This window comes from Nannobrachium achirus (assembly GCF_963921795.1).
Source record: "Nannobrachium achirus genome assembly, chromosome: 3".
NCBI lineage: Eukaryota > Metazoa > Chordata > Actinopteri > Myctophiformes > Myctophidae > Nannobrachium > Nannobrachium achirus.
Window position 1 is genome coordinate 32,312,387 of NC_137812.1, and position 13,804 is coordinate 32,326,190.

At 42.3% G+C, this 13,804-nt stretch overlaps 1 protein-coding gene across 1 annotated transcript in view; it reads right to left on the bottom strand.

Annotated features, from left to right (window-relative positions):
* Positions 1-7,674: 7,674 nt before the first annotated feature.
* LOC308281864 (myosin-10-like) overlaps positions 7,675-13,804 on the bottom strand; it is a gene marked incomplete at both ends in the record, with an annotated part of 106,691 nt that continues 100,561 nt past the window's right edge. Inside the window, 8 exon segments of the mRNA XM_080722190.1 lie at positions 7,675-7,819; positions 8,373-8,545; positions 8,873-8,981; positions 9,197-9,315; positions 10,142-10,231; positions 11,497-11,620; positions 12,093-12,181; positions 13,166-13,294. Coding sequence (XP_080578316.1) covers positions 7,675-7,819; positions 8,373-8,545; positions 8,873-8,981; positions 9,197-9,315; positions 10,142-10,231; positions 11,497-11,620; positions 12,093-12,181; positions 13,166-13,294 — 978 coding nt within the window.

A 13,804-nucleotide genomic window follows, 5' to 3' on the forward strand; every position in this document is an offset into this window, starting at 1 on the left:
GTATGCTTTCATTGTGTCTTTTCATTTTTTTTAAAAATTATGGTTATAGGCCTACTGTACTGTATGTCAGAGTTACCTATACCTAAATGTATTAGTTTCTATATAAAAAGCGATCTCTGTATTTGAATTTTGAAGAGGGAGGAAAAAACATCTTTGTTACAATTTTATAAAAGGGAATAAGTTGATCCTTATTAGATTTTTCCTGTAGAATCCATTTCTGTATTTAAATGTTTGTATTTACATATTTAATTTGACAATCTGCATATTTGAATAAATCAGCATAACTAATGAGTAGATAGAGGTCATATCACTTGGATTGTAATGGTTTTGTGCTAAGTGAATGAATATTCTATCTCACTCAGATGTAAGAACATTAGCTGTGTATCCATTTGGCATGTTCGTTATGGTTAATGAATATGACTCAAAGCAAACACATGTTCCTTTTCTGTTCAATATTATTCCAAGTATTCATTGATAAAAATACATATTTGTAAAGTGTTGTAATGATAGTGTGGTGGTCTAATCATCAGACTTTATGCACAGAGATTCCATGTTCAAATTCCAGTCTTCCTGGAGTTCGCTGTTGGAATCTTTCAGCTTCAGTTTAATAATTGAAGGGTAATATACAAATAACTCTTCAACAACGCTAAAGCCCACACCACACCACACCAATGCATGTCAAGCAACTCCTTGCAACAAAACTATTTTCAGGTCAACAGCACTTGATCTATTATCAGACTCTCAGAGATGTTCAAATCCCTGTTCTACTGTTCAATGGTTTCAAGTCGCTTCAACAGTAGTATTAAGAGTAACAGACATTGGTTAAAAGTGATTGAGGTATAGTATGGTGGCCTAATCATTGGACTCTCAGTATTGATGCCTGAGTCCAAGTCCCAGTTGATCTGTGGTTCAATATTGGGGTGTTTAACTTTACCAATTAAAAGCTAACATCGGCCTACTAAAGATCACTTCAACATTACTAAGAGATATGTGTGACTGAATGGTGCAGCCCATAGATTCCATTTTCAAATCAGCAGCTTAATTCAATTTTAATAATTGAAGACTAACATACAAATGAATAGTAGGCTACTAAAATGATTCTGGAGAATGTGTCTGAGTGGTGGTGTAATGGTCTAAGCATCTGATTTTATGTGCAACCAGTCCTTGTTCAAATCCCACGCCTCCTATTATTCAATGCTGGAGTAAGTGGAGTTTCAACTTAACTAACTGAAGACAATCTTACAAAATAACTCTTGAATAGTAAGATACCATTGCATTAAACAAACTGAGTTATTAGTGTAGCTGTCTAATGTTTACAGAGATTCCATGATCAAATCCCAGGCATGGTAATTAATTGCTATTTTTGGCATAACAGAGAAGAAAATATCACTTGTGTTTATGAGTTATAGGCTACAGCCATCTAAACACTTCAATTTCAATCCAAAAGCCATAATTCAATGTTGCACAAAGACGTTATTATGATGTCTTTTCTAGAATAGCCTCCAATACCCAGACTTTTATTTAGCATTCTCCTGTCTGTCCACTTTTTTGGGGATTTTGGGGCTCACTTTTCTCCAGGTGTTTCGCCTTTATGGGACTCACTTTTCTCCGGGTGTTTCGCCTTGATGGGGACTCACTTTTCTCCGGGTGTTTCGCCTTGATGGGGACTCACTTTTCTCCGGGTGTTTCGCCTTGATGGGACTCACTTTTCTCCGGGTGTTTCGACTTGATTTTGGGACTCACTTTTTGCAAGACTACCTGGCTGCAGACACTAGGGTCCTGTTGATGTCCACGGGAGACAGGAACATCAACAAGTGGCAGGAAGTGACCTCACACCTCTTTCTTGCTCTACCCCATGGAGGTTCTGTTTAGGGTTAGGGGGTAGAGTTGGGTTGTCTAAAAGATAAAAGATAACGGGCCCGATTTTGAACGTGGTATTCTATGCGCTAGTGTAGTATTTAAGTCCGGTCGCATATGATTGTGGCGACAACACCCTCATATGCGTTGTTTTGCAATTAAGACGTGAGAGCTAAGTCTTATCAATGCGTTGTGCGGGGCCCGCACGAATATTTAAGGCATGGGGAGGTAACCTATGTAAATCAACCTGCGTTGTGCGGCCAGTGCAATTATGTAGGTCGAGTAACTGCAACAAATAGCGCATATCCTTAGACGTGCTTTCTTCACCTTTTAAGCGCTAAATGACATGTTTATGCCCACATGAGACTGGGCGGCAGCCTTGCTTCACAAGAAACAGCAGATATAGGCCTATTTACCCTATAATTCAGCCACATTTCTTCATTCTGGTCTGATTAAAACAAAACAAAAAATCCATTCCTTCTTCTGTACCAGTCATATGGCTCCCCCATGAAAGATATCACGCTAATATGGGACTTCGGCGATAGATATCACGCTAATATGGGACTTCGGCGATTTCTTTTATTTAATTATAATAGGTTGGCAAGAGCGGATTGCTGTAATGTGTGCATGAATACTGTAGATGGCTGGTGTCGGCATGGAAAGCACATTCACAGGAGCGCATGGATGGATCTCTTTAAATTTTTAAAATCGCTTCATAATTGCCCGATCTATGAGGAATCAATCTGCAGTTTTGCTTTGCTTCATAGGCCTATAGATGCGTGATCGCTGATCGCGATGCGTCATGCCAATTTAGCCAAATAAGAAAAAAAAAAGCTCTCGAAGCACTATAGGCTATACATGGCATGTTGACAGCTTTTAGGTCTAAATATGTTTTTTTCGGACACACACATGTACAGTAGGCCTATGTGCAAGGACCTAGGCGCTGAATTAAGTAATTAAACAGCCCTATTCTTTTACATCTGTCATTTTTGGTCTAATTTTACAAATGTAAATTTCTAAATAATAAATGAAATGTATTTATTATTACTGTACTCAATATCAAACTAAATCAGGTGGGATATGTTTTATTTCGTTTAATTAGGCTATCAGATTCCCTTTTTTTTGGCAGGAGGCCGCCTTTCCGTAGCCTATTAATTAATAGGCCAATATGCGTCCATTGTTCACTCAACAAGGCCAGCCTATGTCACACTGACACGCTGGCATGAGATGAGAGGGACAAATAGATATGTGGACGTGACAAAAAAAGTATTATATTAATATAGCCTTCTCTCTCTCTCACGCTCTCTCTCTCTCTCTCTCTCTCTCTCTCTCTCTCTCTCTCTCTCTCTCTCTCTCTCGCCTTTTTTTCTCTATGCAAACAATGTTGGTTCTAATAAAACAGACCTTATTGAGTGTGAGATATTTACAAGCATGATATCACTGTGATATGTGAATAAGCATTAGCCCCCATATCCTCTGGTTTTATGCCACTCAGTTAAACAGAATGACGGACAAGCTTCTGATTGGTGAATTTACCTACCAGCCGAAAATCGTGGTCACGCCATCCGCTCTTAAGGTAAAACACACCCCTGCATAATTCTTCCATGCGCTTGGCGCACAATTTGATCAGCGCAAATCACATAATCAGCTGCTGATCGTTATTCATGCGTCAAACGCGATCGTCGGCAGTCGGCAACTCCTTACCACGGGCGTTAATTACCGTCTTCGTAATCGGGCCCAACATGTACACATAGCGACAATGCGGCTCAAAGGGACTGTAGTGCCTTGGACTGCAAGGCAGAGACGTCACGTGACCTCCACAAGCGGCATGAAGTCACTTGACACTGTGAGGTCACTTCCTGCCACTTGTTGATGTTCCTGTCTCCCGTGGACATCAACAGGACCCTAGTGTCTGCAGCCAGGTGCTGCTCACTTTTTGGGGATTTTGGGACTCATTCTTTCCGGGTGTTTCGCCTTCATGGGACTCACTTTTTTCCAGGTGTTTCGCCTTGATTTTGGGACTCACTTTTTTTGGGATTTTTGGGGATTTTGGGACTCACTTTTTTCCAGGTGTTTCGCCTTGATTTTGGGACTCACTTCTTTGGGGATTTTTTGGGATTTTGGGACTCATTTTTCTCAGGGTGTTTCGCCTTGATGGGACTCACTTTTTTCCAGGTGTTTCGGCTTGATTTTGGGACTCACTTTTTGGTGAATTTTTGGGGATTTTGGGACTCATTTTTCTCAGGGTGTTTCGCCTTGATGGGACTCACTTTTTTCTAGGTGTTTCGCCTTGATTTTGGGACTCACTTTTTGGGGGATTTTTGGCGATTTTGGGACTGACTTTTCTCCGGGTGTTTCGCCTTGATGGGATTCACTTTTTTCCAGGTGTTTCGCCTTGATTTTGGGACTCACTTTTTTTTTTTACTCTGAGGTAATTATCTTAACCACTGCACCACTGTGGTTCTTATTTAATCTGTTCTCTTGCAAACTGTCAAGTGAAAAATTAAGAGGTAAAGGTAAAAGAGCCAGATAAAACGTTGAAAAATCCCTATAATTGGGCTTGAACCAGGAACGACCTGCTTGTCAGCACTGTATCTACTCCACTGCACCACCATGGCTCATCATCAACTGTTCTCTTGCACGATTTCAAGTGAAGATTAGTTAAAGGTAGGCCTAAAGGAGCCGGTTAAAACTTTGAGCAACACCCTTGCCAGGTTAGAACTAGTAACCTTCTGGCCAGAATGCCTTGATGTGACATTTTTGGTCGGTGCATCATCACTCCTCGATTGATTGATTGAAGACTTATTAGACGTTTGCATAGGAAAAGGTACAGTTTCATGAACGTACAGTTCACTGGTACAAGGTCAACTAAAAGGAGGTCCTAGTATGTTTTTTGCACAGGAAACCTTTATAATCTTAAATCTTTCCTAGCTGTTTGTAAGATTACATTCAAATTTAAACCTCTATGCTCAGAAATAAAACAGAAACATCAGAGCTACAATGAATATGCTTTATTTTTATTTTACAAAAAACAAAACCATAAACAAAAAACAAAAAAGAAAAAAAAAAAGAAAGAAAGAAAAAAGAAAGGAATGGTCTAACGATGTATACAAGAAATTATATGGTGGGGAAATATTTGCAATTGAATGCCTGGATGTCAACAGCCAGTCAAATCATTCATAATACAAGTCAACTACTTCAATGTATGTTAAAGCTTTTAACCAAATTAAATCCTAAGCAAGACTTTATTTCCCAAAAGCATTTTAGAACAAATACCATCTTGGCGCCAACACACTTTCAGGGAAATATTTCTTGCACATGGGGGCAAGAACACAGGGCTCTGAAGCTCTTGTAGTTAATAATAATAATAATAATGATAATAATAATAATAATACTGATGTTTGACCCAAACATTCTATCTAGGAGGATGCTATGAATGGGAGAGGTATGCACCGGATATGATATAAAGACGCACAGCAAAAATACAAAAGAAAGGGGGGGGGGGGGGGGGGATAAGTAGTGTATTATTTACCATGTTTACCTGTTAGGTTTTTGCGAGGAGTTTAACAATTATGTAATACATAAAACAGATCACAATGTTCAATGTTCGTTTACCACAGGTTAAATCCTTGCATCGCCTCACTCATGCAAAGTCCTTGCATTGCTCACTTGATGCTCTTATTCAGTGTCTAAGGCACTTTTAAAGAAACATACCGTTGCAAGTTTTGCATCAGAGGTGGGTGAAGGATTCTTCCTTAGACAACCATCCTATTTCTCAGATACAGAAAAACCTTAAAGAAAACAACAGAATCGATACGATGGATGTTGGTACCTTGACGTAGTGTTAACATTTACAAAGCAATGCGGTGGCCTAGCAGGTCTGTACAAAGCTGTGTGCTATTTAATACAACCGAACAGAACTCTTGCTGTCCCACTGCTAGCAAAGGAGATCAAGGTAAAATGTGGATAAGAAAATGGTCACATTGTTAGCCAAACTGACAGCAGCCTAAATGTGTCTGTGGGTGGTCTGTGAATTTGAAATCTTCGAATACGAGTCGAATCCTCAGTGTTAATTTAACTCAGACAATGTACAAATGGAACCAAAAGGCCCATTATGGGTACATTTCTGTTCCATTTGTATACTTAAATCAACACTGTAGGATTTTACAGTGTCGTGTCAAGGGAGTCTGAGTTCTTGAAAAGTGTCCAGGGTTCGATTCCCTAAAGTCATGGCACAAACAATAAATGTTCGACACACTTTTAGCGAGCTCAATGGTAGCAAAACACGTTCAGTCAAGGCCATGAACCGTTTAGTTTCACACTGAAAGCATGGAATGCAAAGGCTGTACATGTGAGTGCGCTCATTTGCGTTCCAGTTACGAGAGAAACGATCGACAGTGTGCAATACTGTGCAGCAACTGTCCAGCAATTCTCTTTTTTAGAATTCACCAACAAAGTAGTACATTGTGCATGAACGCTATTCTGCCATCCATTTTACAGCACAAAATAAACGATAGACATCCCACCACTCTTTTCAAATATCTTGAGGCGAGATGAACCGAGGAAGAGCGAACTATGATATTCCTAAAACATCCCAGCTAGCCATTCTTCTCAAATATTTCGTGGCGAGATCAACAGAGGAAGAGAAGGCTTTTTTTTTCACAGTAATACATTTTCCAGTCCATTCTCTTTTCTCCCATACCAGAGATGTTAGTTGTTTCCTGTAGAGTTCCAATATAACTGAACGCCAGTCTGTACATCAGGAAGAGACTCATGCAACAAAAGCGGCCAGCCAGCCAGTCCCTTGGCCACAAAGACCAGTCTTTAGGATGAGGAAGTAGGGCGTTTCATTCAGCGGGTGACCTGGCGGCTACAAGGAGAAGTGAGTTGGGTTGGGAATGGCTTTTTACACATTGTTTTGTGAGGAGAACCACAACAATGACCAGGTGAACAACAATTCCTTATAATCCTATGTTTCCAGTAGGAAGTGCATTACGTACCTTTACTACCTTCCATACTAATTTTGAACACACCTCCACACCTGCATTGCGCGCCGACATATACGTACACACGTACACGCACGTACACACACACGCGCACACAAACACACACACACACACACACACACACACACACACACACACACACACACACACACACACACACACACACACACACACTCTCGCACCGCTCACATGTATAAGAAGCACTTTGTACCTAAGCATACTTTCTCGTTAAGCTGAGCACATTAATTCAAAGCCTATTGGAGGGGGGGAGGAAAACCGTGACAATGAGAAGATGTGTGAGCAGAAGCTCTCACGTGAACTCGCAGCTTGCCAGAACAGAGTAGAACGGACTAGAGTTAAGGCAGAGGTGTCCATTTGCCCCTATGAGTCTCCCAGAAGGAGGGGATAGTGGTTTCTCCGGCAGCATTGACTGTGGAACAAAATGGGCCGAGACCTCTAGTGTTGCACGTTGCCATGTGAGGGGAAGCCTGGTTTTCTAAAGAAGACTGTTCATCAATAAAGCCTTGATTGGGAGCTTTTGAAAAGTCTCAGTGTGCGGACTTCTTTTTATTTTATTTCATCCAGCCTGGTTTTCCCCAAAGCCATCTCAACAATGCAGCCACATTCATCCCAGTGGCTTTAACCGAAACAAAGGTGATCTGAGCATCGAGATTCTTCAGGGGGAAATTGGCCCTGATTATGAAGTTGGCAGGTACTGTAGGTAGTCAGGGTTTGTGAGGCAGAGGAGCAAACGGGGGAAAGCGAGGGGAAGAAGATGGAGAGATGGAGAAGAGAGGGTTGCCGCGCGTGTCTACTCCACGGAGGCTTGTGTGTCGTTGAGGTCGCTGGTGCGGCTGTCTGCGTCGTCGTCTGATAGGTCCACCGAGGCGCCGTCCAGGTTGAGGTTGCGGCGTCCCGAGCGGCCAGATGAGAAGTTGCTGACAGGTCCTCCACGCCTGGTCTCACACACACACACACACACACACACACACACACACACACACACACACACACACACACACACACACACACACACACACACACACACACACACAGTGTTCATTTTGATTTAGTTTATAGTCATAGTCTTTTCAATAAAATGTAATTTTGTTTTGGTTATATTTTAGTCATCTAAAAGGTTTTAGTCTAAATATAAGATTTTAGTCTACAGATGTTCTATTTTGACATGCCTTGATGGAGTCGTAATGGCAGATTTTACACTTGGTTGCACTCTGAAAATAGCCGTTTGAGTTGTAGATCTGCTATTTGATCTGAGCAGATCGCACCAGAGCACAACCAAACATAAAATGACTTGTCTTTTAGTTCTGCTAGTAGATCTGCTATTTTCAAAAGATCTTTATACATTTGAAAACTTAAATGGGACATCCTGCATAACGAGTAAGAACATTTTGATACTTTACTTTAAGTCCATTCTGAATTCCGGACTTTTACTTAGCAGTATTGATACTTTTAGTTAACTACCAAATGTACCAGTGGACCTCAAGGTACCTGAGTCTGTTCTTGAGGGAGTTGACCTCCCGGGTGAGGCCCTCGCTGGCCTCGGTGGCGTCGTCCAGCTCTCTCTGCAGCTTCCTGCGGGAGGCGTTGGCCCGCGTGGCCTCCTCCTCCGCCTCCTCCAGCTGACGCTTCAGCTGCTTCATGCGAGAGTTGGCCTTCTCCATCTGGGAGGATAGATCGATTGATGGATACCTTTATTATCCCAAGGGCGTATTAGCGGCACTATTATTCTCACACATGCAGTATATTAACCCATTTAGGCTTGATGCCAATTCGAAAAACACCTTCTAAATCCTAACCTAGGTTTCGTATTTATTCAAAAATTACAAAAAAGAAATAAAGAATATATGTGGCTATATACTGTACATCACTTGTTCCCAAACACTGGGCTGTGACCCGTTTGTGGGCCGCGCACACATTTTTATGGGCAAATATGGATGGCGTTTAAGTGGTGAAAGGTGTTCCTCATGGCTGAGAGTGAAAGTCCTCACCTGCTCCTTGAACTGGTCAGCATGGCGACGTTCGTCCTCCACTTGCATCATCACCTCCTTCAGTTTCTTCTCTGTGCGGCGGACAATCTTATTGGCTGCTGCTCTCTCCCTAGAAATTAGAAGAGGATAAAGGTAGATTTCATGCAAGGTGCAAGTTGCATCTTTTCCCCACTAATATATTCTGCTGTTAATTGCATGTATATGCAAATTTCTAAATAATCAGCTAAATAATCTTTGCCCCTATTTTCTACGATTAAGAGTTGCACAAGTTTGGATGTGTGAACAAAACAGGAAGCAGAATGTGCTTTAAGTCTGGATACTTACTTAGCTTCCTGCTCCAGCTGTTCCTCCAGCTGTAGAATCTTGGCCTCCAGAGCAGTGATGGACGCCTTGAACTTCGACTTCACGGCTCCTTCCAGCTCACACAGCTTGGAGTTCAGCTCCTAAGGTTTGCCAAATCATCAATCAATTATGTCCAATCGAAGATCAAACAAGCTACTTACTTCATTGACAATGTATCTTATTTCATACAGAATGATTGTTGTTGGAATTATTGTATTTTGAATTTTTATTAATGCTGACTTTCACAAAACTGTATAAAGTACCTTTGCTCCAGGTGAAAATGAAATACCGAAGTAAAAGATAAAGGTCTTTACACAACGAGTGGCGTGAAGAATAAACGATAAGAACATCACCGGCGAGTATTTCGCATCAAATCTATTCATAATAGTTGATGCCTCATTCATACTGGTTGATGTCTTTCTTTGTGGTGAAAAAAACGCACCGCTATATTGCAAAAGGCACGGCTATATTGCCAGGTAATATGCACATTCACATAACATCCAAGTATGGACACCTGGGGCACCCTGGTGTAGCGTCCCTATTTTGGGGGGAACATTCAGTGAACATAGCATACAAGCTCTGAGTTAGAGAGATTGGCTATACACTAAAATGAAGAGATTTAGTGTAGGGCAGACCAATGTATATTTTTATAATTGTGTTTTGACTTTGATGTGCAGATATTTACTGCCTTTATGAGGGTAATAGAGTTATGAATGACGAAGTATATAGATCGTGACACAGAATGACTTCTGCTATGATCTGTGGGGATTAACTCATAAAACCACCCCACAGTATGTTGTGTGTTTAAGATAGGACTCCATAGAGTGGTTACCTGGTGCATTGAGCCATAATGGACGAACGTAATATACTTTAAGTTCTTGTTTATTGGTATCACAACGTAAACTTAAAGGGTATAGTTGTACAGACCTTGTTTTGGCGTTCCATCTGTTGCCGTGCATTCTCACTCTTCTGGGCAGCGCTCCTCTCAGCGGTCAGCTCTGTGTTCAGGACATCCACCTGAGAGGGAGGATGGAGGGATTCAAAATGGACAATGTGAACATTTTCATTTTGTTTTACTTAAGTTTTACAATTTCTAAAAAAAACGTTTTTGGTGTGTGTTGTAAGGTTGTACAGTTTCCACATTTTTATACCAGTTTATGCCCCCCCCCCCAAAAAAAAAAAAAAAAAACGTACACGGTTTTATACATTTTAACATCCTTTTATCTGGTATGACCGTCTGAGATGACGGGACTCCCTTTTTCAGTTCACGTGTATCAAAAAAGTTAAGTTAAGGCAAGACCCGCCCGCGGAAGCTTGTGATTGGCTGCGCGGGGGTGCCGAAAGTTGGGGGGATTACTATTCTGGCCCCTGGTTTACAACTTCTATCGGTGCTGAGTCGGCTCAAGCTGACATCACTCGCTTTAACTCGCTCGGCGGTGTCTCACGTGGATCAGGTCCGCTTGAGACGGCGCGCCTCTGTCGTCTCCACTTTAACCGAGGTGCTTTTACGTTTTTTGATACATGCGGACTGAAAGACCTGCAAAAAAGGGACTCCCTTCCTTCCCCTGACGGCTACTATAGCGACAATTTGGCTAACGAAGCCGTTAGCTCAGCCGTATGACTGCGTCGCGTGCCAAAAATAGCAGATCTACAAGCTCGTGGCTCGTAGACCGTGCGCCGCGTTGTGAGCTTGTAGATCCACTGTTTGGGCGGTGCTGTGTATTGTACATCACCTGCATGGTGTTTTTTTATGTGTACTGTACTGTACCTGCATGGTGGGTTTCTATGTGTACTGTACTGCAGGGGTTTTCAAAGTGGGTGAAAACAGCCGATCTACAAGCACACAACGCCTCGCGATGCGAGGCGTTGTGTGCTTGTAGATCTGCTGTTTTCACTAGTTTAGTACATTTTATAGATGATAAATACAAAACAAACGGTTTTGGACATACACGGTTTCCACCTGACAACGACGATATGCTATAAATATAAGGTGCTGGGAGTGAAAATTATAACGTAGGGGTGCCTCAGATTAAAAAAATATTTATGGGGTGCCCTGAGACAAAAAGGTTTGGGAACCCCTGCTGTACTGTACTGTACTGTACCTGCATGGTGGTTTTCTATGTGTACTGTACTGTACTGTACTGTACTGTACCTGCATGGTGGGTTTCTATGTGTACTGTACTGTACTGTACCTGCAAGGTGGGTTTCTATGTGTACTGTACTGTACTGTACCTGCATGGAGGGTTTCTATGTGTACTGTACTGTACTGTACTGTACTGTACCTGCATGGTTGTTTTCCTGAAGCGTTCGTTGAGCAGCTCCGTGTTGCCCTGCTCCTCCTCCAGCTCCTCCTCCAGCTGAGTGATGCGAGCCTCCAGCCTCCTCTTCTCATCCAGCAGGGACGACCTGAGTTAGTTTATACTTTAGTTATTCAAAAACGACGATATGTTGCTATACTTAGTGGTGCTCAAACTGTCAAGGACCCCCCAAAATTATATGTATTTGGCCGTTGACCCCATCTCAAAATCCATTGTTCCAGGGACTCCTTTCACGATAAAAAAAAAAGCAGATCTACAAGCTCATAGCGCGGCACAAAGTGACGCGCTATGAGCTTGTACATCTGCTATTTTTGAATAGCCAAAGTATAAAATAATGGTTCAAGAGGTTAAAATCTGAAATGCTTTCCCAATCTCAACGGGTTAACCACTTGAGCCCTGTTATATACTTTGTCGTACGCCACACGACAAAGTCGCACAATCATTGCTAAAACAACAACTACTAGATCTAAGTTTTCTACAGAAGAATGGCATTATTGACAGATGGTACAGAATAATAATGTACTGTAATGTATAGTTTTCGTCTGTATGGGGACACTGACTTTCCAGAGGCGCTGTTTGAAATCTCATCAGCCAGTTCATCTCTCTCCTGCTCAGCATGTCGACGGGCCCTCTCTGAGGCTGCATGGTCCTACACACACACACACACACACACACACACACACACACACACACACACACACACACACACACACACACACACACACACACACACACACACACACACACACACACACACACACACACACACACACACACAAACAAAACAATCTCATGAATCAAACTTTTCAATTAGCCTGTATACTAGGGGTTGGGTGTCACAATATATCGTCCCGCGATATATCGCGATATTAACTAATTCGCTGCATTTTAAAAATGGCTGCCAAAGTGCCAGGATGCCACAAGTCTCCATAGACTTCCATGTAATGCATAGTGCACGAATCATGCACGCCCATGCATAGATCATGCACCACGTGTGTGCACGCCGTTCACAGCTTTCAAACAAAAAAATCTTTCACAGCTTAAAAAAAAAAAAAAAAAAAACAGAAACTCGTGAAGGGGCAGCAAATGAGTTAAAACGTGACGATATGTATCGCCATGACATCACACTGTATTGAGTCATTTTTTAAATATTCTTTCATTTTATGTGTGTGTGTGTGTGTGTGTGTTTGTGTGTGTGTGTGGGGGGGGGGGGGGGGGTTGCTAATGAAAGATACAGGAGTTACAAGACGTATGCTCCCATTGTTGGCATGCCAACCAGAAAATACTAATACTGTCTACGTGAGAGCCATCAGCCATCATGCTGACAAGCTGAAGGTTGAGAGAACAAGACTTTCTCTGCCTAGTGATAGAAGTCCCACACTAGCCTCACTTCTGACCGCAACAAACAGCGTAATAGCGATAGGCTTATGAACACTACTCTATGCTCTGAGGGCTGCAGGGGTCTGCTGTGGAAACTAGACACAGAGGGGCATTTCTGCCTAATAGACCCCACGGTCTAGAAACACAGCCTATATGTTATTTATTCCGGCGTTGTCCTTTAAGGAGAACATCTCCACTATTTAGCCGACGCTCTTGTTAAAAACTGTTTCAGTGAGTATTGCTGCAGACGTACCTCCTGTAACTGTAAGATCTCAGCCTCGAGGGTCTTGAGTTTCTTCTCGTTCTCCTTGGACTGGGCAAAGATCTCATCTCTGGAGGCCCTGGCCTCTTCCAGTTCCCTCTGGTAATCCTTTGTCTGGGCCTGTCGAGACAGAGACACCGTTTAGACCAGCTGAGCTGAAGGGAATCAGCCACGTCACTGCAGCCACCACACACAGGGATGAAAAAAAACGATTAATCTTGCTCATGTAGGCCCCCCCCAATTGAATAATCAAGAATCAGTTGTTTTTGAGCGGTGGTAAACCGCTCCTATACGTGGCTGTGCGTGTGTCTGTACTACAGACACACGCACAGCCACGTATAGGAGCGGTTTACCACCGAAAAAGGCTACAGTAGCCTTTTTCCTCAGCGTTTTGCCATAGCAAAATGTGTGTACGTAGCACCATGTTTGTCTAGTGATGTCATATGTCGTATGTCTGTAGCCTTTTTCCTCAGCGTTTTGCCATAGCAAAACGTGTGTGTGTAGCATAGCCTGTACATCCTAGACCCAAATCAAATCTGAGGACGTTATGCAAGCACGACCACCGCTCACTTCACATTGGGTGTGATTGTTTTTCTCACCATGGTGACACACTGGCCTATTGAAACTTAA